Genomic DNA, 27493 nt, shown 5'->3' on the forward strand with positions numbered 1-27493 from the left:
CATATCAATTTACATGATTCATAAACCCACCTCTAAGAATTAGTAATGCTTTGGTTACTCAAGTGTGTGCATTAGGAGATCTTTTGGCAGCATGAGATGCGTTACTGGATAGCTATTTGTAGGCAATTCATTAAGCTGCAAATTAATGTAATGTAATGAGGTTTCCCCCATTTTTGACATGCTGATGTTTAAGGATCAGATAATGATCTTTGTAATAACATCAATATATTTTAATGAAAATTAAAAAGTGGATTATTTCCAGTAACTGTGTGGGAGGGTGGGACTTTCATTCTTTGTTAGTTGTGCGTCTAGGTTGAACATTTGTAGAATACAATCCAAAGAAATTACCAAGTGCAGTAATCGTCTTCCTGGGATCCAAGGCCTACACGGTGGCCTGAACTGACTCAGGGGTCCATCAGTAGGGTTGCCAACCTCCTGGTACAAGCTGGAGATCCTCTGCTATTACAACTGATGTCCAGCCGATAGAGATCTCCTCTCCTGGAGAAAATGGCCACTCTGGCAATTGGACTCTATGGCATTGAAGTCCCTCCCCAAACAATTTAATAATGTTCAGATGAATAGAGAGTTAACTGTGTGTGATCAGGGGCATGTGCACCACAAACCCATGTCTGTATGCATATGGCCCCCTTTCTAATTGAGGAGCACACCAAACATCCCAGTGGAAGGAAGAGACCTTCCTCTCCATAGAGTCCTATTTAGGGTTGCCAGGTCCCCCCCTCCATTGGCAGGAGGTTTTGGGGGGGGCGAGGCTGGCATTTGGGGGGGGGTTAAGTGCCAAAGCGGCCACGGCAATGCGGCACTTCCGGGAACAAACCCGGAAATGATGTCATGGCATGGTGCGTGGCCACAATCACCGCTCCGGAGAAGCCCGGTGGATTGGCAGGCAACTTTCTGCTGAAACTACCCACCTGGCAACCCTAGTCCTATTCCTTGCCTAGAGGTCTGTTGACAGATTTTAACTCTGTTCCTATAGAATATATAAGATGACTGCTCTGAACAGCTACATTTCAAATAAAACTATTTGAAAATACAGCGTCTATAAAGAGCCGCTCTTTCCCCTGCCTTGGCAGGGAAAAGGCGGGATATAAGACTAATAAATCAAAATATGAGGTCCAGCTTACTTGAGAGTTGGTGAGATGAGATGGCTAAAGTAGGGTTTCCAGCCTCCAGGAGGCTGTTGGAGATCTCCCACTGTTGCAATTGATCTCCAAGCGACAGAGATCAGTTCACCTGGAGAAAATGGCTGCTTTGGAAGGTAGACTCTGTGGCATTATACCTCATTGAAGTCTTTCTCCTCCCCAAACCCCACCCACCTCAAGCTCCATCCCCAAAATCTCCAGGTATTTCCCAACATGGAGCTGGCAACCCTAGGCTGAAGTGATGCCCTGTGATAGGGAGGACGCAGGTTTAAAACTGCAATTTGTGAGGAAGTTCTCTGGATGACCTTGGACTGGGGACCTAAGCGGGGACCTGAATTCCTTGGAGGAAATGTGGGACAACTCCCCCCACATCACCTCACACTGTCCCTATTTTCACTTGTCAATAATGCTGTTATGCACCTTTTGTAAAATAATCAGAATTCTCTGTTTGTTTGTCTGGCAGCAATGTGTAGAAAAGCACTCGGGCGGAATTTGAGGTTTCAGTAAAATCAAGAGCAAAATGTCTATTATACGTTCTTTTGTGCCGCCGTACAACAATACACAAACATGTATACAAGGTGCTGTTTTGGGCTGGTAAATTTGCCTCATCAACTTGATTGTAAATGCTATAATCTATAAGTGAATAAAGCTTAAATCATTCCTCAAATGTGCCTTCCTGGCTGTAGTCTTGATTGCAAGGATAAAGCATCATTTAGAGAACTGCATGCTCCACCTACACCATTCCTGTTTAAGCTTGGGGGTTGCTTGACTGTGTTAAAGCCCTCCTGTGCTGCCTCAGTCAGAAAGACTCTTGTTCTAAAAAGATCAAATGCTGTTTTGTATTGCAGGTCACTTTCTGTGACTGCATCCTCACTTAGGCGATTATTTCCTTTATTTGCCATTGTTTATATTGTAACGATGGAGAAATACCTTTGTGGTCTGGGCTTAAGCCCCCACATTTTAATAAAGTTTTTTCTCTCTCCTAGCAGAAGAGAGCCAGCGGGGTGCAGTGGTTAAGAGCAGCGGACTCTAATCTGGAGAACCAGATTCGATTCCCCACTCCTCCACATGAAGCCTCCAGTCCTGGGTGACCTTGGGCCAGTAGCAGTTCTCTCAGAACTACTTCGCTGCCCATGCAGAGGCCAGGAATGGCAAACTACCTCTGAACATCTCTTGCCTTGAAAACTTTACAGGATCGCCATAGGTCAGCTGTGACTGGACCGCATGCATACTAGGGTTGCCAGCTCCAGGTTGGGAAAAACAGGAGATTTTTGGGGCGGACCCTGAGGAGGGCGGGGTTTGGGGATGGGAGGGACTTCAGTGCCATAGAGTCCAATGGCCAATGTGGCCATTTTCTCCAGGTGAGCTGATCTCTATTGGCTGGAGATCTCCAGCTGGTACCTGGAGGGTGGCAACCCTAATGCACACACACACACACCGTGTGCGCACACAAAGCAGAAGACAGGCAGGAGGGGGGAAGCCAACTGCTCCCAGGTCTTGCTCAGATACTAACTATCAAAGCTTTGGAAAGGCTAATGGACATCCTGGCTGGAGACAATGAAATGGTCAGCACATGCCTTAGCTGGAATCTAACACTTAGTAGTTGACACAGAGATGTAAGGGTGCAAGAGGCTAGATTATATCTTCCTGCAGATTCCAGGAAAGGCTTCTTTGAGGCAGAAGGGTGTGGGGAAACAGAAAAAAGAAAATCCCTTGGCATGGAGGGAGAGGGGTCCATTTTTACAGGTCCATTCTGGTTGATTCCATCTGTAGGAAGAAGCTGTCACACTGGAGCTTCATCTTGATGGCTGCCATTGCCTGGTGGAGCAGATAAAGGGCTGGGTGCTTGGGGAAAGACTTCAAGGTACCAGGAAGGTTTTAGAACACTAAATTCAAGCGCCTGCCTTAGAATAGCATATAGAATGAGGGACAGAGGAATTTCATGTTATCACCTTTCTTTTGTGCCTTTTGCTCAGTCAGTGGCTGCTCAGAGAGTATGTGTATGGACTTTGTAGCCGCCTTGGTGGCCCTTGTAAGAGCAGAAAGGTGGGCTACAAATGTTGTAAATAATAAGAACAAGAATAACTTTTTACTTTTAATAAGTTCTAACTATTGTAAAGACTGGTAGTCATTCTCCACACTCCATAACACAGGAAGCTGCCTTCTGCTGAATCAGACCCTTGGTATTGTCTACTCAGACTAGCAGCAGCTCTCCAGGGTCTCAGGTAGAGGCCTTTCACATCACCTACTTGCCTGGTTCCTTTAACTGGAGAGTCCAGGGATTGAACCTGGGACCTTCTGCATGCCAACCAGATGCTCTACCACTGAGCCACAGCCCTTACATAGACTCCACCATTCGAATGCGCTATTCAAAGTGGGTGCCAGGGGAATTCATCTAGTCAGTTGCTAAATCACTATTTCCCCCAGAGTGTGCAAGTATGTCCCTGTGGGAACTGACCTTGAGTAGCAGGAGATGTGGACACTAGGCGGAGCCTTAGAATGGTGATGTGGTAGGGAAGCTGGGAGTGCTGGCCCTCTTAATAGAAGCAAGAAAAAAAAACCTCTGAGGGTCGGGCGGGCCAGAAGAGTGAAGTGTTGCCAGGCGGAGATTTAGGACGGTCACTGGGCACCTAGACACCTTGGAGGACTGAATGAATTAGGACTTGTGGGTCAGCTGGGCCATTCCACCACAGTAACAGTAATTGTCACAGTGCAAACCTAATTGTAAACCTAACTACCATATTACAGCTCTTTTGGTTGTGTTGTTGCAAATGAATACCTTGGGGAGGAAGCTTTCAAGGTTTACCCCACGAGCAATTCTTTCAAGATTTACAGTGCCATTCTAATCAGAGTTATAGTATTCTAAGTGGATAGGAAGAAAATAGATTCCTTTGAAATGTGGTGTTGGAGGAGAGTGTTACGGATGCCATGGACTGCCAAAAAAACAAATCGGGGGATATAGGTCAAATTAAGCCTGAACTGACCTTAGAAGCTCAAATGACTAAACTGAGGCTATCGCACTTTGGTCACATTAGAAGACAAGAATCACTGGAAAAGACAGTCATGCTAGGAAAAGTTGAAGGCAGCAGGAAAAGAGGAAGACCCAACAAGAGATGGATTGACTCTAAAGGAAGCCACAGCCCTCAGTTTACAAGACCTGAGCTAGGCTGTTAAGGATAGGACGTTTTGGAGGACATGGATTCATTGGGTCGCCATGAGTTGGAAGCGACTTGTTGGCACTTAACACACACACACACAAGCCCAGTGACTTCAATGGAGAAGGATATAACTATTTAGGGTTCAGCATAAATATGGGGGAAATACAGCAATCCCAAAAGGGTCCCTCTTAATCTGTTTGTACCTCCCAGAGTGAAAATTCAGCAGTTGCTTCCCTTCCCTTTCAGTTTGCCTGAAGCATACGCCTAGCAAAGCAACTTTCCTCTAGCAACAGTAGACAAAAGAATTATATACTGATGGTGGCTGTTAGCGTTACCAGCCCTGTGCTGGCAACCCCATGAGCTTTAGGGGAATGAAGCATGGGGATGGAAGCATCCCTGTCGTGGCAGTCACCGCCCTCATGCCACTCTAGGAATGCCCCAATTTCTATAAGAGACCACATCCATAACATCACCCCCCATTTTCTCCTGCTGTGTATGGGAGAGGAGAGGCTGGCAGGCACAGCAAGCAGCCTGGTAAGGTTCCTTTATTATTTTTAAGGAGGGCTTTCCCCCTCTTTTGCATCAGGAGCAGTCCAAAATGGTGTACTCCATTCTACCACTTCAGTAGGGTTGCCAGCTCTGGGTTGGGAAATACCTGGAGATTTTTGGGGTGGAGCCTGAGGAGGGCAGGGTTTGGAGAAGGGAGGGACTTCAATGCCATATAGTCCAATTGCCAAAGTGGCCATTTTCTCCAGGGGAACTGATCTCTATCAGCTGGAGATAAGTTGTAATAGCGGGAGATCTCCAACCATCACCTGGAGATTGGCAACCCTACACCTCAGGTCTCTGCCACCTTATTTCCCTGCCTGTGTGAACAAGAATTCATGTGTAGATTTGTTGACAATGGTCCCCCCAACTTCCTTCTTTCAGAGAATGTAAGGAACTTCTATTGCTGGTAGGAAAACTGTAAGCACACACCCCCCCCAAGGCACCCTTTGAAAATACTAGCAAAACACTCCAAAAAACAATGTTTTAAAACAATTAAAGATGTTCCATTAAATGTCTGTATCACAGGGTGACTATAGGCTAATCTATGTGCAAAGGATGACTCTCATAGATGTTCATTACATAGTCCAAAGTCTTATTTTCCACCAATAAAAGGTTTATTGGTGGAAAATAGGACTTTGGACTACATAATGAACATCTATGAGAGTCATCCTTTGCACATAGATTAGCCTATAGTCACCCTGTGATATAGACCTTTAATGGAAAATCTTTTACTGTTTTAAAGATGGTTTTCGGAGTGTATTTCTAGTACCTTCAAAGGCTGCGTTTTCCACGAATGAGGCATTTAATCATAAAATCTAAGATCTCCATTCCATAATACATGAACCAATCTTCATGTCCCACAGAGCGCGATGTTGACTGACAGCTCATCTCGCAACCACTGTGATTGCTTCATTTCCTACTTAGATTCCTCAGCATGCTGATTATGTTTGGGCCTCGGAAGAAAATGCTGTAGGAAGTAAAAGTGATTTCCCTTATGACTGAGATGAGATTCGAACTGGCAACCTCCTGCAGCGCAGCTCATTCTCTGGGCTATTATGTTACACCAGCTCCCATAGCCATCAGCCCTCAAGCCATGTGGTCCAGAAGCTTCACTTCATTTAGTCCAAAAAACGGTGACCAGCTTGCTGTCGTGGGCTGGATGCAGGGATCATATCAGTCTTGTATTGAAAGATCTGTACTGGCTGTCGCTTTTGTTTCTGAGTGTTGTACTCTAAATGGCTTGGGGCAGGACCGCCTCCTCCCTGCCGCTTTACCCATTAAGATCTTCATCTGAAGCCCTGAGCCTCCTTCACCTATGGAGAGGAGGCGAACATAAGGTTGCCAGCTCTGGGTTGGAAAATACCTGGAGATGTTGGGGGTGGAGCCTGAGGAGGGCGCTGTTTGGGGAGGGGAGGGACTTCAATGCCATGGAGTCCAATTGCCAAAGCGGCCATTTTCTCCAGGTGAACGGATCTCTATTGGCTGGAGATCAGTTGTAATAGCAGGAGATCTCCAGCTAGTACCTGGCGGTTGGCAACCCTAGGTGAACAGCAGCTAGAGACAGCACCCTTGTGGTGGTGGGGTCCTATCTCTGGAATGCTGTGGATCAGGCATCTCTTCATTACTGGGGATATTACATTTATTGTGTTTTTTTAAATTAATTAATGTTGTTTAAAATTGTTCTTTAAAAAAAAAATCATATGTGCCTTCAACAGGTATCTGGAGTGGTAGTTTATAAACTCAGTAAATTTTAAAAAGGGAATCTACCAGTCCCCATAAATATGTGACAAATATTGAGGTTATCCTCCATGCCTATAGACTTATGACCAAATTAGTAGAAACAAGTGTGTGTGGGGGGGGAGGGGGGACAATTTGTGGGGAGGGGAAATCCCATTCTCCCCTTGCTTGTGGTTCCTTGCATTGTGATAAATCTCCCCACGCCAGATGTTGGGGATCACTGGGCATGAAGCAGAAAGCCTGCAGTATTTTCCTCTCCAAGCTTCTGCCGCCGACGGCAGAGGAGCTGAAAGGGCGCTGAAGCAGTTGGACAAGTTTTTTGCTCCAAGCCCACCTCTCCATCACCTGGCCACTGCATGGGGCTGGGGGGAGCAGGAGGCACAGAGGACAGGTTTTCTGCTCCAAGCCTCTGCCGCTGTGGCCGCTTCCAACCACCCTCTGCTCAGCCCACCAGTCAGCTGGTCAGTGGTGAATAGGGGAGGAAGCTTGGAGCAAAAAAGTAGTTAAGTTTTATTTATGGTTTAAACACTGAAGAAAGTGAGGTAGAGGTTACAATGTTTTGCTTCCATTGAACTTTTGAATAGTTCCCCTATTCCAGCATCTTGGATCTTGTGCTACAAATTGACTCTTTTTCACCAGCTATCTTTAAGAGCCAGCGTGGTGTAGTGGTTAAAAGAGGTAGACTCTAATCTGGACAACCGGGCTTGATTCCCCACCCCTCCACATGAGTGGAGGACTCTAATTTGGTTCCCCCACTCCTCCACATGAAGCCAGCTAGGTGATTTTGGGCTAGTCACAGTTCTCTCTGAACTCTCTCAGCCCCACCTACCACACAAGGTGTCTTGTGGGGAGTGGGAAGGAAGGCAATTGTAAACCAGCTCGAGGCTCCTTTAAAAAAGGTACTGAAAATTGGGGTATAAAAACCAACTCTTCTTCTTCTAAGCTGATCTTCGCCTCAGCTTCACTCAATCAGACATACTCTTTTCCTTCTCAACTCTCCAGCTGCCAATTCCCAACTGCTGTTTTCCAGCTGTATCTCCCCAAAATTCTGTCAGCTCTCATTAGGGAGAGACAGAACCTACCCTGTCCATCACAGATTACTTCTTTGTTTTTGTCACATCCTCCACAGAAACTTCTTGGATTTTTCTGCAAGCTTGGGGGTTCCCCCAGTTTGTAGAAACATCCTGTCTGTGCCTGGTAAAATTGTGTGACTTTTTAATCTACAGTCTGGTGCCAGGTTTGGATATGGAAATATCTATCTATCTATCTATCTATCTATCTATCTATCTATCTATCTATCTATCTATCTATCTATCTATCTATCTATCTATCTATCTATCTATCTATCTATCTATCTATCTATCTATCTCAGTTAATAGGACAGAAGGACAGTAATGACAAGACTGAACAAATGTGATGCAGTGAACTTAAAAATCTTCATGCATCTTTTCATATATTTTCTTTTCAATAGAATTGTATAGCTTCCAGTTTTCTTCTTCGGCTCGTCTTATATTTTAATGGACGCTCACCGGGTTTACAGCAGCTGGATCAGCCTCAGAACTATGGACCCCTCTGAACTAGCACATTTGAATAAACTTAAAAAGCACTTCTCTCACAAGAGTATTGGGTACCTACTGATTATGTTCAAGCAGCTGCTCAGAGAAAGTTAGTCTTCCTGGCAGAAAATGGATCAGACAGACTAAAGAGAGGGAAATGAATGTGTATGAGAGAGAAAAATAGGCATAGGCTATGTGAGGTACTTTGCTGTGCTTGTAGCAGCATTATGCTTGTGTGAGTGTGTGTGTACAGTGCAAAAACATGGCATTATGAGAACAAGAAGGGGTCTGTATTTGAGACATGTCAGTGAGTTTTAACCCCACCTATGAGGCTTGGTAGAGCCCCGTGGCGCAGAGTGGTAAGCTGCAGTACTGCAGTCCAAGCCAGTATGGTGTAGTGGTTAAGAACGGTGGTTTGGAGCGGTGGAGTCTGATCTGGAGAACCGAGTTTGATTCCCCACTCCTCCACATGAGCGGCAGACGCTAATCTGGTGAACTGGGTTGGTTTCCCCACTCCTACTCTCACGAAGCCAGCTGGGTGACCTTGGGCAAGTCATTCTCTCTCCGCCTCACCTACCTCACAGGGTGTCTGTTGTGGGGAAAGGAAGAGAAGGTGATTGTAAGCCGGTTTGATTCTCCCTTAAGTGGCAGAGAAAGTCGGCATATAAAAACCAACGCTGCTTCTTCTTCTCTGCCCACGACCTGAGTTCGATCCCAACGGAAGTTGGTTTCAGGTAGCCGGCTCAAGGTTGACTCAGCCTTCCATCCTTCCAAGGTCGGTAAACCCAGCTTGTTGGGGGTAAAGGGAAGATGACTGGGGAAGGCACTGGCAAACCACCCCGTAAACAAAGTATGCCTAGTAAACGTCAAGAATGACCCGGTGCTTGCACAGGGGACATTTACCTTTTTATGAGGCTTGGAGTCCTTGGACAAGACTGAGTCTTCAGACACTGTTTTATTCTTCTGAATACAGTCTCCTGTTGTTGAGTCTGTTTTCCAGCAGCAGACAGAACCAGGTGACTAGCCATTCGGCTGAGCATTGCTGAGCAGTTGGAGGAAGGTCTTTTAAGATCAGCAAAAATTCCACCTCTGTTGCATACATAGTTTCTGGTTATACAGTTCTACAATACTTGGGCTTTGCCTAGCTGAAGTACTGCCTCCTCCAGTTTGTTCCTTCATAGCCCCCGAGATCTACAGACACCACCAGACTATACATTATGTTTTTCCTGGGTCCTCATGGTCAAATATGTAGTGCGAGTTTCATGCTGGGAATTTAATCACAGGCCCAATCTGGGCTAGTTTAGGGTCAATTTGAAATGGTTTGGGGGGCATTATTTGCCCCATTGGGGGCTCCACATGCAATACAGTTGTCAGCTTCTGGGTGGTGGCTGGAGATCTCCTGGGATAACAACTGATCTCCAAGCGACAGAGATCAGTTCCTCTGGAGAAAATGGCCACATTGAAAGGTGGACTCTATGGCGTTATGCCTCACTGAAGTCCTTCCCCTCCCCAAACCCTGCCCTCCTCAGGCTCCACTCTCAAAATATCCAGGTGTTTCCCAACCCTGAGCTGGCAACCCTAATATGCAGTGATGGGGTATACTTGGTTTCCCCATAAGAGCAAATAATATGTCCCTGAGGCTGTGTACATTTGGGAAAATGGCATAGGGGGAGATTTAGGTCCCATCTCCCCACAAATCATAGTCCCAACCCGTGACCATAACACATCGGGAGAGAGGGCTTAACCGCCCCTCCCCCGCATACTATTTTCTCCAAATGTAATGGCTCCAGGGCCATATTATTCTCTTTTGGAGAAATCTAGGCATACCCATCACTGCATATGGAGCCCCCAGTGAAGCAAATAACATCTGCTGAGGCCATTTCAAGTTGATTCCAATCCAGCCCATATTGGACCCACACATGCTTGGAATTAAATTCCCAGTATGGAACATGAAATACATGTTGGTGTGTACCCAAGGGAACAAACCATAATGTAGATAGGACCCTGTTAGGACCCATTGGAGTAAGGCCATGTGAGAAGGAAACATTTCCAGAGGTACTACCCAGGTGATGAAACTTCTTCCCCTTGGCAGTTTACTTGCACTCAAACAGTGCAATATTCCAGAGGCAAATGTAAAAACTTTGGGGTGGGTTTTTTTGTGATTGGTAAAGAAGTATGTATTGGTTTTATTGAGATTGGGATGTTTTGTGCTTTGGTTTCATATAAAAATTTATTCTGTTCCTTGTGTGCCATCTTGCATTATCGGTTGGACAGTATAAAAATCTTCTGTGCAAACAAGACATGGTACCCAGCTAGTTAGCAACTTAGTACAGCACTGAAAGTAAATAGCAAAGTCTTCTTGCTCAGTTGGTGCTGATTCACATTTACTTACTATCACTCATTATTTTATGATGTGATGATTTACCTTTCATGTTTCAATAGGATATCTGAATTGTCTTCACCGGAAAGAGGTGTGTTTGAAGTTATGTGTGGTGGTTCATGCAGGAATTTATGCAGCTCTTAAACTTTCTGGATGATACATCTCTGGACCAACATAAATTTGGGGGATATTTGGGTGCATGCTTGATTTCTGTTGCAATCCAGTGTTGCACTGAAAAAGGGATTAATTCTACATTAACTGCTGTTCAATATTTTCAAACATCCCTTAATGTGAAAACAATGACTGTAAAGTATGATGACCTTTTTTGATGGCTTTTCATTTGTGGAATGGAGATGAAATGGCGTGAAAGCGGAGTTAATAAAAACTTACTCATGAGCTACCAAGTGAAGTGTAAATTGCTTTGTACTTGCATTGGAATCTCATATAAGTTATTACTGGCTGGAAAGTTTCATCTTGTTAATTTCCATTCATCCTAAAAATAACACAGCTCCCTGCCACACACTGCAATAAAGGGTTCCTTGGATTTAATCAATATTCAGGAACTGGCGTGAAATAATTGTGTCCACATTTTCTTTATCATCTGTTACATAAGCTGAGTAAAAAGCAGATGTGCTAGTTTGTTGATGTCATTTATGTGTTCAGATATTACTGTCGCTATTTTCTCTCAACACTTGAACAAAAATTAAAACTTGCAGAAAGCCTCCATCTTAAATGTCCTTAAGATATGAGATCCGATGCCTTTGAGAGAGCTGTCGCTGTGGAAAATTGGCGTGATCTGATTTTTCCACCGCAACGACCCTTTGTACATAGAATGGAGTGGGAGAACAATATCCCTTTGGATCACTCTGATCTTCCTTTCCACGATGCATTGACACCAAAACCAGCAACCCCATGCTGGATTTTCTCTCATCTCCTTGTAATGTTATGGAAATGAGTCATCAAGTTCATTTCTCTGCTCCCAGTAGCAGAAGAAGAAGAATAGATGGTTTTTTATATGCCAACTTTCTCTACCACTTAATGAATACTCAACCCGGTTTACAATCACCTTCCCTTCCCCTCCCCACAACAGACACCCTCTGAGGTAGGGGGGCTGAGAGAGCTCTAAGAGCTATGACTAGCAGCCAATGAAATGAAAGAAGGTGGAAGGAAACACAACTTTAAGGGTCATCCTGAGCAGAGTTATATTCTCCTTAGCCCATTGACTTCAATGAACTAAGAAGGGTGTAACTCTTTTTAGGATGGCACTGTCTGTCGAGTATCACAGCATGTGTCTGTTGCTGTATGTACAGAGAAAAGGTTGGGGGACTTGACAAGGGGTTGCCATTTTCGGCAGCAGCCCACGTTTGCCATTGCATCTATTTCTGTTGAACTTGTATAAGCATACCTCAAAGAAATTGTGGGTTCGGTTCCAGACCACCACAATAATATGAATATTATTAATATGAAGCAAGTCACATGAAAGTTTTGGTTTCCCATTGTATATAAAAGTTATGCTTACACTATACTGTAGTCTATTAAGTGTGCAATAGCATTATGTCTATTCAAATGTAAGTAAAAAAGGTAAAGGTCCCCTGTGCAAGCACCAGGTCATTCCTGACCCATGGGGTGATGTCACATCCTGACGTTTCCTAGGCAGACTTTGTTTACGGGGTGGTTTGCCAGTGCCTTCCCCAGTCATCATCCCTTTACCCCCAACAAGCTAGGTACTCATTTTACTGACCTCGGAAGGATGGAAGTCTGAGTCAACTTTGAGCCGGCTACCTGAAACCAACTTCCATCGGGATCAAACTCAGGTCATGAGCAGAGGTTTGACTGCAGCACTGCAGCTTACCACTCTGTGCCACGGGGCTCCTACTATTCAAATGTACTATAATAATAATAATGAAAAAGTTTGAAATATTGCAAGAATTACAAAAAATTGACAGAGACACGAAGTAAGCACATGCTGTTGGGAAAACTGCATTATTATTGCTAAGCGCAATAAAGCGAGGTGTGCATGTACTGGTTGCAAGTGAATCCCATCCTGTTACTATAGTTACAACTATCTTTGGTCCATAGTACCTTGCATTGGAAATAGTTCACATATTCATCAGCAAGTCAGCCAGAAACAGGCTGCTAAGTATTGCATGTATAAATCAAACCTCAACCTGACATTTTTCATGCATCCCCAGATGTTCAGATAATTAAAATCCACATTATACATGCTTATATCTATTTCTGTCTACACATCTAGTCAATTGATTCTTTTTATTATATAGTCAACTGACCTCTTCCAAAAATAAAATGTAGTCATTGTATGCACAAACCTGATATACATGTGGGTTTTACCTCTAATATAATTGCCTGTTTCTGTTGAAAGATGTTAAGATTTTAAATTCTACCCTTCCAAAACCATTAAAATGTTTTATCCTGATAGCTTATTTTATTTAAAAAAACAAGGTTTAAAAAAAACTGTAATCATATTAAGTAGTTATTTATAGATCTCATTGTATTGGCTGTATAAGTTTTTAAAAATTCATTTTGCTTTAGTTTAAATAATACTCATTTGCTGCTTTAAGCCAAATAAAAAAAAACATTAAATTTACATTCCTAATCATTGCTTTAGTTTATTTAAGTAAAATGGAAAAATCATTGCTGTAAACTCTCTCATTTGACAGGTTGACAGGACAGAAGTGATTCGGACTTGCATAAATCCAGTCTTCTCAAAGCTTTTCACAGTGGACTTTTACTTTGAAGAGGTTCAGCGGCTACGATTTGAAGTGCACGACATCAGCAGCAATCACAATGGGCTGAAAGATGCAGATTTTCTTGGTGGTATGGAGTGCACTCTTGGGCAGGTAAAAATCTCAGTTCTGTTTTCTGCATTCTTTTGCTTGGGTATCAGTAGGAGAGTTGTAGTCCAGCCTGTAAGTTCAGTTGGACCAGCAGGGGAAAGACAATGTGAGGCACAGAGGAGGCGGAAGGACAAAAACTGCCCACTCCCTTGTAGTGTCAGAGGAATACTGACAGGTGGAGGATGCATTAACTTGGTATTTGTGCTGGAGGGAGTGAACAAACAGCTTTCCTTTTGTGACTAGGGCAGAGGTTTAATCTATTTCTTGTTAACAGTTTTCTCTCAATGGACCTTGGTGGCTGCAAATTGCCAATGGCCTACAGAGCTGGCTTCTATCTAGTGGACACCCTACAACACCCTAGCTAACACCCTACAACAGGGGTGTCAAACATAAGGCCCAAGGGCCGGATTCAGCCCCTTGAGAGCTCTTATCTGGCCCTTGAGCCATCTGAGGCAGCCATACCCCTTCCCACTTTCAATCTGGGCTGGCGAGGCATGGCCCGGCCCAACCAAGTGACATTTATGTCATATCCGGCCCTTGTAACAATTGAGTTCATCACCCCTGGCCTACAACATGTTTTCCTAGCAAGCTTAGACAATATGAACCGATATTTTGGGGGGTGTCCTCAACCTTATGATGCCTCAGAACTCTTTGCCCCTTTTCTCCCTACTCACTGTATGTCTGGAAGGGCATAGTGAGCTGTAAACTGTAAAGCAGGAGTGTAAGCCACCCAAACATCACACACGATTCTGAAATTAGAAAACTTCGGAAGCATCCACACAATCAGTATTTATTTTTAGTTCTGTAAGTGTTGTGTTCTAGATACCGCACACAGTTACAAAAGTAGCCAGGACTTGGGGGAAACAGTGTAAGCCATGAAACAGAAGCTTCTCACCCCTTTCTGGTCTGCTCTCTTGTTTGTGGGGAGGGCATCAACCCAGTAGAAGGGAAAGTATCCTGATTGTTTTCTGATGTGGGATGGTGATGAGGTTCCCTTGCCAAATTTTCCTGGGTTTGATTTGTGTGTATTAAATATGTGAGGTCAGACAGATGTTTCTTATCTTAGTGAAAATCACTCCGAGAACCACCTTGTAAGGAAACCAACAGGTGCAGTTTTGATCCAGATTTCTCCTACGTTCTGCCAAGATGGGAATCCACCTTGCATATTCTGATGAGCCGATTTAACGAGATCAGAGTTCTGCCATGTCCCTTGATCTCTGACCTTCTGACATTTGAGTGTTTGAATATTTGACATATCAGCAGTTTCTAATATCTGTCTTTTTGGCTTGGTTGCAACTTGCTTGCTTGGAAGCCAGCAGTCTTTATGATCTTTCTTGGTAGGGGATTTTATGCCCATAAATAAGAAATAAACATTATTTATAATTGATGGCGGTTTCCAAAAGGTGGCTAGTTAAGAGGCACATCTTAGCATGCATATTCAAAGGGCAGTTTAATGCCAGTAAAAATTGATTTCCTCTCAATTACATAAATGATGCCTTGCATCTCCTAATTATTAATTACTGATGAAGGCAGTTAACTGCCAAATGGATCTGTTTTACTATTTGTTTGACAGCAGTTTACTGGGAGAACATAAAAGCAGTGTATTCATATGAGGAGCAATCACTGTGACAAAATTTCATTCAATAGCTTAGAGAGCGACACTCCTTTATAATGAATGAATAAGTAAATGAGAGAATCACCAAGATAATTGTAGCCCTTTTATGTTAGAAAATGTGGCTGGTGTAAATGGAGGTCTCCCAAATCCCAAGCTCCATTAGGACATTTTCAGTGTTTCTCTTTGGAATGTCTCTACTGAGCTCACATTATGACATGAGTAAAGTGAGAGCTGTAAGGATGTGTCACTGGCCACCAAGACTAGATTAATTTATGCCATCGTATTCCCTATTACTATGTATGGGTGTGAAAGCTGGACAGTGCAGAAAACTGATAGGAAGAAAATAGATTCCTTTGAAATGTGGTGTTGGAGGAGAGGGTTACGGATTCTGTGGACTGCCAAAAAAACAAATCAATGGGTTATAGATCAAATCAAGCCTGAACTGACCCTAGAAGCTAAAATGACTAAACTGCGGATATCGTATTTTGGTCACGCCATGAGACGACAAGAGTCACTGGAAAAGACAGTCATGTTAGGAAAAGTTGAGGGCAGTAGGAAAAGAGGAAGACCCAACAAGAGATGGATTGACTCAATAAAGGAAGCCACAGCCTTCAATTTGCAAGATCTGAGCAAGGCTGTCAAAGATAGGACATTTTGGAGGACTTTCATTCATAGGGTCGCCATGAGTCGGAAGTGACTTGATGGCACTTAACACACACACAAAGTGAGAGCTATAGCACATTCCTGGGGGGGGGGGAACCATGGCGGCCGGGACAGCGCAGCTGAGAAGTCTCCTCAGAGGTTTCCCAGCCACCATGGAGGGGGGAAAGCCTTTTTTCCGAAATAAAGAAAGCTGGTTTGTGCCACATGAAAAGGTGGCTCAGGACTGCCACCATCCTGGGAGGTGTTCCCAGGGTGAAAGGGGTTTGGAAGCTACCTAACGGCAGCTCTGCCCCCCGGAACGCCCCAGGAATGCCTTCCGAGATGTCAGCATGGGGCCTAGCACTGGGAGAATGTCGATGGGAGGTCCTGCCCAAGCCCTGCACTGCCACTGCAGTCCAGGGGGACCAGTTTAAGTGCCTCAATGCCTGGTGTCCATGCCAGTTTGCCAGACACCAGCATAGGGGTCATGCTGACTCCTAAGAGCATTCACCCCCCCCCTTTAGGAATGCACTGTAAGAGTCAGAGTGTTGTTTTTGGACAAGGGAAACTGAGGAGGGGTCCTTCATATGCCATTGCAAACAAAGGTTTGTCCATGAACAGCACAAACACAGCTTGTTGTTGTGTTGGTGCTCAACTATCACTCTCCCCCTCCTTACATCCCTTGAAATAATTGGATTCTTCTTGGTTTGGGAAGCTTTGGATCAAGCTTATGTTTGTTGTGACATCCAAATCCATGTCCTGAGTGAATGGGAGTCTGTTTGCTTCCCCCCACCCTGTAGGATTCTAAATTTCAGTGTGTGGTGAATTGGCGCTTGAGTGCCAAACTTGGATTGCCTTCAATTATGCGCCACACACCAGGAGGAGCAAGCATGAAAAAGCTGCCTTTGTCATGGACAAACCTCTGTTAGTTGTGACATCAGAATGCAGCCCTGGATTTACACTCAGCCCTAAGCCAGTCCGTTTCTCTCAGCCTAGCCTCCCTGCCAGGGCAGTTGTGACAGTCATAGAATCATAGAGTTGGAAGGAGCCATACAGGCAATCTAGTCCAACCCCCTGTTTAATGCAGGATCAGCCTAGAGCATCCCTGACAAGTACTCCTCCAGCCTCTGCTTGAAGACTGCCAGTGAGGGGGAGTTCACCACTTCCCTTGGTAGCTGATTCCACTGCCAAACAACTCTTACTGTAAAAACCTTTTTCCCTAATATCCAGCCAGTACCTTTCTGCCCGCATGTTAAATGCATTATTGTGAATCCTATCCTCTGCTGCCAACAGCAACAGCCCTTCAAATACTTACAGAGAGCCATCATGTCCCCCCTCAACCTCCTCTTCTCCAGAGTAAACATTCCCTGCTCCCTCAACCTTTCCTCATAGGGCTTGGTCTCCAGGCCCCTGATCATTCTCGTCGCTCTCCTTTGCACCCGCTCGATTCTGTCCACATCCCTTTTGAAGTGAGGCCTCCAATATAAATAAAAATAAGAGGTGGGAGCCACAGATCTTCATAGAGGAAAAGAGATGAAAGTTTTTTTAAGACCTTCTCTGGAGCCTAAACTTTCATTCTGCCTACATATGCTGGAGAGAGAAACAAATGCTCCCAAACATGGAATAAAGTATAAGGTGCAGTGTAGGAATATGGGTTGGTCCCCTGGAAAAGATCCACATGCCCAAGGGGGCAGGTGATTTTAGCCAGCTTCCCTCCTCCTGTGATGACCCACCAACTGCCCCCCCTCATTGCTTCTGGGAGTCTACCATCCCCAAGGAGCAGCCTTGGGAGACATTTTGGACTGCAGCAGGAAAGGAAAGGCAGGGAAGTTGTGCTTCCATGCATGGAATTTAGACAGTATGCAACCTACTGAAAGCACATAATTTGCAGAGTTTGGAACCTGCAACTATTGCAGATACATACACAGAAATTTTGCCTGTTCCATGTGAGGATTTGTTAGGGTTTTTTTATTTTGGCCAAAACCCCACCCCCACCCCACACACACACAGTGGAAAGCAGCAGTAGTTTTTTTTTATTATTATTAAATGCTTTTATTATTTTCCCCCCAACATAATATAAAATATACAACAACGAACAACAAAAAGCATACAAACCACACGACATAACAATTCTGCCTATCAATACATCTCTAGGACAAGTTACTGTTTGTAAGTAACTGGAATGGGTTTCTAATCCTTCTAACCTGAACTGATATAAAACTATTAAATGCTTACACAACAACATAATATTGGTTGGTTAAAACTACCTTGACCTGCTATATATTTATCTATATATTTTACTTTACTAAAACATTGTACTTTCACATGAGTGAATAGTTAATAGAATTAAACTCAGTTTGCTAATATCAAAGGTTAGCTTATATGGAATTTAAAAAGCAAATCTTTTAAAAAAATTGAAGATGGATTAAATACTTTCATATATTATAACCTTACTTAGTTGTCACAGCAGTAGTTTTTCTTATTAATAGTGGATTGTTGGATGTGTGACACATTGTACTGAACCTTTTAGTGTCCGCCTTTTCTTTTTTTACCAGGCACGATTTTTGTGTTTGCCTTGCATGTGACAGTGCTTCTAGATAATAAACCTTTTTGCTTTTCAAGCTTCCTTCTTCAGTGCTCCTTTTTCAAAGGAGCCCTGACACATTTTGATTTATTACATAGCTACCCGACAAGAAAATAGGTGTCAGTCATATTTCCCCTAGGAAGTAAATATGACAGTTAATTGTAACAGCTAGCAGAGTGATGGCTGTCTCAATTTTTTTGCCATGTTAGAGATTCTGGAACCAGAGAGCTGGCTTATGCCAGGAAGAAAAAGCTGGGACTTTAAAGGAAATCGTGATTTGAAGTATGAGTGAAATGCATTTCCTCCTTGTGGCAGATTTCCAGACAGAGGTGCTGGGGATTCTGTCAGGAGTGATGCTTGCAATGGGCCTGCACAAAGCTATTTATTTAGGATGCATTCGTGGGAAACGGAGTTTTCCCGCAAGTCTTTGGTGAGGAAGTGGCCATTACAAACTATGAAAAGTAAGTACTTTTAAAATTCTCCGGGGGAGAAGGGATTTTTGGAGTTAGAGTCACCAAATTCGCAGCATAGCTGCAAGGGACTCTCTTTGCATGAACCCCAAAGTTTGGTGAAGTTTGGGTCATGGGATCCAATTTTATGGGGTCCCGAAGGGGTCGACCTCCTCCTCCATAGAAAAGCATTGTAAACTTTTCAATACTTTTCTATTGGGGGGGGCAACCCCTTTGGGACCCCATAAAATTGGACCCCCAAACCCAATCTTCACCAAACTTCAGGGTTCATGCAAGGAGAGTCCCTTGAAGCTACCTGAAAATTTGGGAACTCTTCCTCCAAAAATGCCCCCAAAGGAGATTAAAAAAAATCCCCATAGACTAAAATGGGCTCATTTTTTTCAGTAAACCCGGAAATAAAGCTAAATACCCCTTTACTGGTATGGGTATTCAGCTTTTTTTTTTACTGGAAAAAATTGGACCCAATAAACCCAAACCCGAAATTTACTGATTTTTTTTTTTTTTTTGCTCAACTTTAGTCTGTGGCCGTAGAAAAGAGCAAGAGTCCAGTAGCACCTCAAAGACTAACAAAATTTCTGGCAAGGTGTGAGCTTTCATGAGTCACAGCTCACTTCTTTGAGAGCCAGTGTGGTGTTGTGGTTAAGAGCGGTGGACTCTAATCTGGAGAACCAGGTTTTATTCTTTACTCCTACACATGAACCCAGCTGGGTGACCTTGGGCTAGTCACAGTTCCCTTAGAGCTCTCTCAGCCTCACCTACCTCACAAGGTGTCTGTTGTAGGGCGAGGAAGGGAAGAAGATTGTAAGCCAGTTTGATTCTCCTTAAAAGGTAGAGAAAAGCAGCATATTAATGCCAACTCTTCTTCTGAAGAAGAAGAAAAATTGAGCTATGACTCACAAAGGCTCATACCCTGCCAGAAATTTAGTTAGTCATTATGGTGCTAGTGGACTTTTGCTCTTTTATTTCAGAAGGGCATCTTTAAGCAATTGTTCAGATGCTTTTGCTACAACTTGTTAAATGGTACGCCCATTACCTTCGGAAAGTTAAACATTTACAGCCCATTCCTGAGGGAGGGGTGAAACCTCTTAGGAGGCAGCCTGACCCCGCCGCCAGTGTAAGTGCGTGTAATGACGCACTTACGCCGGCGGGGAGGGTGGCTCACTCCTCCGCTGGCACAGCCTCTCCGTGGCGCCGGCAATGGCGTAGAGAGGCCGCAACGGCACAGGGGGGCGTTCTGGGGGGGAGGAGCCGCCGGTTAGGTGGCTTCCTACCCCCTTTTGGTCACTTGCGCAGGAAGCCGGAACGGTGTTGCTGCGCCTGCTATTTTGCTGGCGCAGCCTCGCTGTTGTCAATGGGGCAAAAAACCCCAGTTAAAAAAAAGCTGCGAAATGGCTTTTTTTTGTTTAACGGCGTAGGCGAAATGGCTTAGGAAGAGGCGCGGATGCGCCTCTTCCCCGCCGTTCCCCTACGCCGTCAGCTCAGGAATGGGCTGTTTGATACCAAAAAGTAAGACAATTAGGATTTGAGCCTTTTACTTTACCTTGAAGCAGTAGCATCAACAGTTAGCTTGTGAAATGGCAAGAACAATCAGCACTGCCCAGGAAAAGAGATCTATTTTGAGATCAGTCAGTGATGCCTCTTTCTGGAAACAGATTGTGATATCATGCCGTGTGGAATTGTTTTATCTCGGTTTCAGTTAATTATCTGGTGTTCTATGTGCATAAATTTCTTAGATAAAAAAAAATCAACTGCAAAACCTGACTTTGCCTTCTCGTGTTCTTTGTTTTCATTTTGTGCAGATTGTTTCACAGAGAAAACTCTCAAAGTCTTTATTAAAACATGGCAACACAGCGGGGAAATCGTCCATAACGGTGAGTCCATCTGATAAATTATTCCTTCCCTATTTGTCTCACAAGAAAAAAACGTGTAATTCTCAGCCATATTATTCTTATTGCTTGTTGGAATTCCAATGCAGTATTATACATTCTGATGGTAAATAAAAAGGAGAGAAATAGAATTTTATACTAAGAATTAATAATGATTATATTGATCATCATTTTTAACCTTATCAATACATCTAATTATGGTTCTCAAAGCTACAAAGCTACAAAAATGAATTCCCACATTCCAGTTAGTTTACAACAGAACATACAATGAATAGGCCATTAAAAACAGCAGCAGCAGCATTCTTTTGTGGCCCTTAACTTTCTCTAACCACTTGTTTGAATAAGAATAAGAAGGAGAAGAGTTGTTTTTTATACCCCACTTTTCCCTGCAATTAAGAAGTCTCAAAGCGGCTTACAATCACCTTCCCTTTCCCTCCCTACAATAGACACCCTGTGAGGTAGGTGGGGCTGAGAGAGTTTGGAGAGAGCTGTGACTAGCCCAAGGTCACCCAGCAGGCTTCATGTGTAGGCTTGCCAGGTCCCTCTTTGCCACCGGCGGGAGATTTTTGGGGCGGAGCCTGAGGAGGATAGGGTTTGGGGAGGAACTTCAATGCCATAGAGTTCAATTGCCAAAGCAGCCGTTTTTCTCCAGGTCCTCTGATCTCTATCGACTGGAGGGGAGGGGATGCCATAGAGTCCAGTTGCCAAAGCGGCCATTTTTCCAGGTGAACAGATCTCTGTTGGCTGGAGATCAGTTGTAATAGCAGGAGATCTCCAGCTACTACCTGGAGGTTGGCAACCCTAAACCATGAACATTGTTATTATATAGTTATGAATTTTGTAAATTATATATAGTAAGTTGTAAGTAACAAGTTATATTTGAACACAATGTCAAGTTTCTGCTCTTCACAAGCCAAACAGTCTGTGAAGTTGTTTTCCCACAAAGCGAGAGGAAAAATGTATGCCGTGGGGGCCAAGCCACACATCATACAACAGAGCCATGTTTAGAGTCTCTCGCATGTTTATTTTGAAATTAAAAAATGGTGAAGGATCACTGGGAGAGGGAGTTTTTGACCTTTTCCTCCCATGCTTCGTCCATGATTTAAGTTACAATTAACTCTGTGGGAGGAAAAAGGTAAAACACCATCATGGATTCCTTTGGGTGGAATAAATACCTGAAACCAGCAATTGCTAGATGAAAAGCCATATATACCTCCAAATTAATTTTGTCTGGACCATAATAACCTTACTCAGTTTTAATCAGAGTGTAGTAAAAGAAGTATGCTCAGTTTCACCAGTAGGAAAAAGGTTTCTAAAGCTGTGTGTGCATTTTTTAATGTTAGAGACTCTCATATTTGGCTGTTGTATGCAGTGCCTGAGTAATACGTATGCTCCATAACTGTGAAGTCCTTAGTACTAGATAAAGCCAAATATATTAAGGAACAAATATAGCACTAACCTATAAGGAAATCAGTATGGGCCAAAGACCGCCCATCCCGCCTTCAAAGAAGGGAAGGGAGGGGCGAATTTTGGCAGCGGGTCGCAGGAAAAGAGAGCCAGTCCCTGTTCATTCGCAGGCTGACGTATGAGGAGGGGCCGGCCAAGGGAAGGGTCTGGGTCAACCAGTTACTTATGCATCCACGGACAAATACAATTCTTGTCCCTGGACCACTATCTGGAAAACAGGCAGAATAGCTCCCAGTAATACAGCAATTGGACATCCCTACTTTGAATCACAAATGTAGGTAGAATCCATTATTGGAAATGTGATAGTTACATGTTTTCAGCATGTCAAGGCTTGTAATACAAGCAACTCCCCTGCTTGCATGTTGCACTGTTGCCAGTATCATTTTGGGAAGGGGTCGTGGCTCAGTGGGAGAGTATCTGCTTGGCATGCAGAAGGATCCAAGTTCAATTCCCCAGCATCTCCAGTTGAAAGGATCAAGTAGTAGGTGATGTGAAAGACCCCGACCTGAGACCCACTCCCAGTCTAAGTAGACAATACTGAGCTTGATGGACCAAGGTTCATTTAGTATAAGACAGCTTCATATGTTTAGTGTGTGTGTTTCCTCTACTTGAAGCTAAATGTGACTTTCTGCTTAGGTAATTGCTGAAGAATTGTCTGGCAATGATGACTATGTTGAACTTTCCTTCAGTGCCCGGAAATTAGATGACAAGGTAAGTTCACAGTTTGATGTTAACCTTACCAAAAGACATAAGAATACAGACAAATGTGATTGAATGAGACATTCCCCTTTGCTACTATTCTTGGAGTGCTGATGTTATTAAACATATCAGAGATCTCCGATCGATGCTCGTAATGAGGCTTTCCTCTAGTTGCATAGTAATTAGACAAAATCCCAATGGAATGTAATTAAGGCCGAGATAATTTAATTATGCTGAGACCTCATGTATTTCAAATGCCACCAATCAGATATGTTGGCTTTTTTAAAAAAAAACCATCAAAGACATAATACTCAAGGCTGTCTATTACAATATAGATTTGGGAAAACTTGGAATTCGTTTATGTGTGTGTTGTGTTTGGAGGAGGTTTTCCTAGGTAAATGTAGGGGGGAATTTCTTTCTTTGTGTATGCATGGCAACATTTTTTGCCCATTCAACCAAAAGTGTAGTTGCTGATTAAGAAAATGTTCTTCAGTCTATGGATGTTATTATTCATTGTGCAGCACTAGCACAAGGCCTGTCATTGTGAAGGTGTAATGGAGGAAGAGCCCCGTGGCGCAGAGTGGTAAGCTGCAGTACTGCAGTCAAAAGTTCTGCTTACGACCTGAGTTTGATCCCAACGGGAGTCACTTTCAGGTAACCGGCTCAAGGTTGACTCAGCCTTCCATCCTTTCAAGGTTGGTAAAATAAATACCCAGCTTGCCGGGGGTAAAGTGTAGATAATTGGGGAAGGCACTGGCAAACCACCTTGTAAACACAGTCTGCCTAGTAAACGTCAGGATGTGACATCACCCCATGGGTCAGGAATGACCCGGTGCTTGCACAGGGGAATACCTTTACCTTTTAATGGAGGATGGGCTTGGATATTTCAGGTGCTCTGGGTGCTTTCCCCCCTCCCCCCCCACTGTGGAATCCCAGCCAACAAGGGCAGACACAAAGCATCAGGGATGAAGAATATTCTGCCCCCACTGCAACAGTGTCCCCCAGATGTAGTCCCTTGTTTTTCTTTGTAGGAATAAATGGTAGTCATTACTTTAATGAAGTACAGGGCCAGTTCTCCATTCAAGCCACTCAAGCAACTACTTGAAATGACACAGTGAGGATGGTGTGTTGACACACTGCAGGGATTTGGCTCACTCCAGACCGTTGAGATGATTGGTTTCACCTCCTGAATGTAGAAGAAGAGTTGGTTGGTTTTTATATGCCGACTTTCTCTACCACTTAAGGGAGACTCAAACCGGCCTACAATCACCTTCTCTTCCCTTCCCACAACAGACACCCTGTGAGGTAGGTGGGGCTGAGAGAGCTCTAAGAGCTGTAACTTGCCCAAGGTCACCCAGCTGGCTTTGTGTGTAGGAGTGGGGAAACCAACCCAGTTCACCAGATTAGCCTCCGGTGCTCATATGGAGGAGTGGGGAATCAAACCCGGTTCTCCAGATCAGAGTCCACCACTCCAAACCACCGCTCTTAACCACTACACCACACTGGCTCTCCCATCTGCTACCATCTAAGTCCAAGCCAGACCTGGCTAGCAACACTATGAGAGGAATTAATCAGTTGCTTGGGGTGACAAAATATCTTCATCAGACCTTGGTGAAAGCAAATATAAAGATGAGGTTGGGAGACATCGCTGGGATGGAAGCTAAACCTATTCTCTGTCCAACCTCCAGGTGGGCATGGAGATCTCCCAGAATTAAAACTAATCTCCAGACTACAGAGATCAGTTCCCCTGTAGAGAAAATGGCTGCTTTGGAGGGGGTCTATGTGACAGTATATCTTGCTGTGGTCCCTCTTGTCCCCAAATCTTACCCTCCCCAAGCTCCACTCCCAAATCTCCAGGAACATCCCAACCCAGAGCTGGCAAACCTACCTGGGCATAGTGACCCCAGTGACTCCCTCTTGTCAAACAAATTTTATTTTATCAGTACAGCTACTGGCATAGCCCTCTTACATAATTTGCACACAACCTAGTCTTGTTCCCTGGCCACACTAAAGTGGTGTTAGTGTGATGAAATGTTAAAGGCTATATTATATAGAGATTTCATACTCTGTAGGGCTTCTTTCATTCCCACTAATAGACTCTCTACACACAATAGCCAGTAAGTACGTATTTAACATAATGTAGGACTATTTCCTTTATAATTGAGATATCACAGGGGAATGAATTTTTGAATTTTGCAGGTAGATGGCAGTCAGACAGTCAGGGCTGCAGTTATATTCAAGCCAACCCTTGAATGCAAGTACTTACAACTGGCCATTTTTCCACGTTTCCTAATCTAAGGAGAGTCACCATTGGCAACATGATACTAAAGTTTTGATAATGGGGGGGAAAACCTTGATGACTTCCTTTCATCCAAACCAGCAGGCAGAGGTCTTTCACATCACCTACTTGCCTAGTCCCTTTAACTGGAGATGCCAGGGATTGAACCTGGAACCTTCTGCATGCCAAGCAGAGGCTCTACCACTGAGCCACAGCCCCTCCCTGTAGTTAGTTGGTTTAGTGGTTGGAGCTGCTAACAGGGTCTGAGCTACTAACAGGGTCTGAGCTACTAACAGGGTCAGGCCAATCACTGAAGCCAATGGAACTACACTGGACTGGCTTGAAGTGCAGGAATCTTGGCTTTGGTGGCGTGTGCCTTGAAGCCCAAACTTGCAAGTGATCATGCAAGTAGAACTGGGGGGGGGGGGGATTCTACTCGCATGGGAAGAATTATGAATGTGTGTAGCATTTACCAGTATAGGCTGAATGTAATTAGTAACAGCAAATCTAATTAAAACTGCCAGGAATATTTAGGTAGGCAAGGCATAATGAATTTGTAATTTGACTAAAGTACAAAGGTTAATAGCATCCCTAAGTTGGGGATCTTTAATTGCTCTAAACATCCAGGACCTTGGTTGTGTGTCTCATCTAAAAGGTGAATTATCCTTGATTAGGAAGAGAACTTCTTAGTATTTTTTTTAAACCCTGCCCATTATATTTAACTCCTTGGAGGTGAGTGGAAGAGGCTAAATTTAGACACACTTTAAAAAAAAAGCTATGATGTAAAATTATAGCAGACTTGTCAGCTGTAGTTTATGTAGGGTTGCCAGGTCCTTCTTTGCCACTGGTGGGAGGTTTTTGGGGTGGAGCCTGAGGAGGGCGGTGTTTGGGGAGGGACATCAATGCCATAGAGTCCAATTGCCAAAGTGGCCATTTTCTCCAGGTAAACAGCTCTCTATCAGCTGGAGATCAGTTGTAATAGCAGGAGATCTCTAGCTAGTACCATGGTGGGGCAGTGCTTCCAGAAGAAAACCCTAAGTGACAGGATCATGTTGCTCAAGGCTGCAGGTGTGTGATCCCCACCCCAAAAATCTTCCGCCGGAGGAAAGGGGGCACCTGGCAACCCTACCTATGAATTAATTACCTCCAAAATGCAACTTCTGGTCTAACATCCTTTATTTTCTTCTAGCTTTTGGTACTGAGAACCACATCCACAGGGTAGTGAGATTAAATTAATCACAAGTAGTATGATTACTTTTAAAGATGTGAACTTGGTTGTCACACATACAAGTATTACCTTCTCTCCCCATATAGACATGCCTATCTGTTCAGTTTCCCAACTACAATGTGTGACATGATGCTTATAAGCTGGATTGCTATATGGCCTTTGTATATATGCTTTTGCCCAAGACATAGTGTTGCCAACCTCCAGGTATGCATGAAATATACACCTCTGTACTGCTACCATGGGTTTGGAAATTAGTACTAACCTCCAGGTACTAGCTGGAGATCTCCTGCTATTACAACTGATATCCAGCCGAAAAAGATCAGTTCACCTGGAGAAAATGGCAGCTTTGGCAATTGAACTCTATGGCATTGAAGCCCCTCCCCTCCCCAAATCCCTCCCTCCTCAGGCTCCACCCCCAAAACCTCCCGCCTGTAGCAAACAGGGACCTGGCAACACTACCAAGACACCTAATGTGTCTACCTGGACACACACACATAACAGAGTACTTTCCACCCTTGCTGTTCATTGTCTATGCCTGTCTCCCAGCTTGGATAACAAATTTCTGACTAGGTAGAACTGGCAGCTTTCCTCAAAGAGCTCTCTCCAGGTGATCATTCATACGCTGCAACCAGACATCATTGGATATTGCACTGTTGTGATGCTGCAGTAATCATTTGCAATTGGATTGTCTTTTCCACACAGGAAAATCCAGTTGCAAATGACTGCGAAAGCGCAACACTAGAACAATATCCAGTGGTGTTGATGCAGCCACATTTTCAGTGGTGCTTTTTAACAGAAGTTCAGGATCCTTGCTTGAATGAAATAGCATGCCCAGCACAGAACAGACTGCTTGACTGGCCTGGATAGCATTTCCTTCTCTACTTCCTTCCAGCATAAGGCTGAGACGCATTTAGAAATGGACTCTGAGAATGCACCGTTCCCCCGCATTCACATGGGCTGTCTCTCAGCACTGGAAGCCAGAGTGGCTATTCATTCACACCAGCTTTTACTTTCTGAGTCACCCGACCGGCTTTCGGTTTCTTAGTGAGCCAACATTGGCCTTTTATGCAGGGACATATCCCCATGGTCACCCTGCTCCAGGCCTTCCTTTTGATTATGCACGCCTTCTCCGCCCGTCAGAGGTTGCCTCGCTCTCCCCGCGCGTTTTGCCCGCAGTTTCCAGATTCTGGCTAAAACAGCATCTGGAAAACACGGGCAAAACGCTCAGG

General features: G+C 44.1%; 1 protein-coding gene across 1 annotated transcript in view; it reads left to right on the forward strand.

The window, feature by feature from the left end:
• CPNE4 (copine 4) overlaps positions 1-27493 on the forward strand; it is a 185957-nt gene that overhangs the window by 59257 nt on the left and 99207 nt on the right. Inside the window, exons 2-4 of the mRNA XM_056856978.1 lie at positions 13219-13398; positions 20506-20577; positions 22696-22770. Of these exons, the coding sequence (XP_056712956.1) occupies positions 13219-13398; positions 20506-20577; positions 22696-22770 (327 nt within the window). The remainder of the gene's footprint in view (positions 1-13218; positions 13399-20505; positions 20578-22695; positions 22771-27493) is intronic.

The sequence above is a fragment of the Euleptes europaea genome, chromosome 11 (genome assembly GCF_029931775.1).
Source record: "Euleptes europaea isolate rEulEur1 chromosome 11, rEulEur1.hap1, whole genome shotgun sequence".
Lineage (NCBI taxonomy): Eukaryota > Metazoa > Chordata > Lepidosauria > Squamata > Sphaerodactylidae > Euleptes > Euleptes europaea.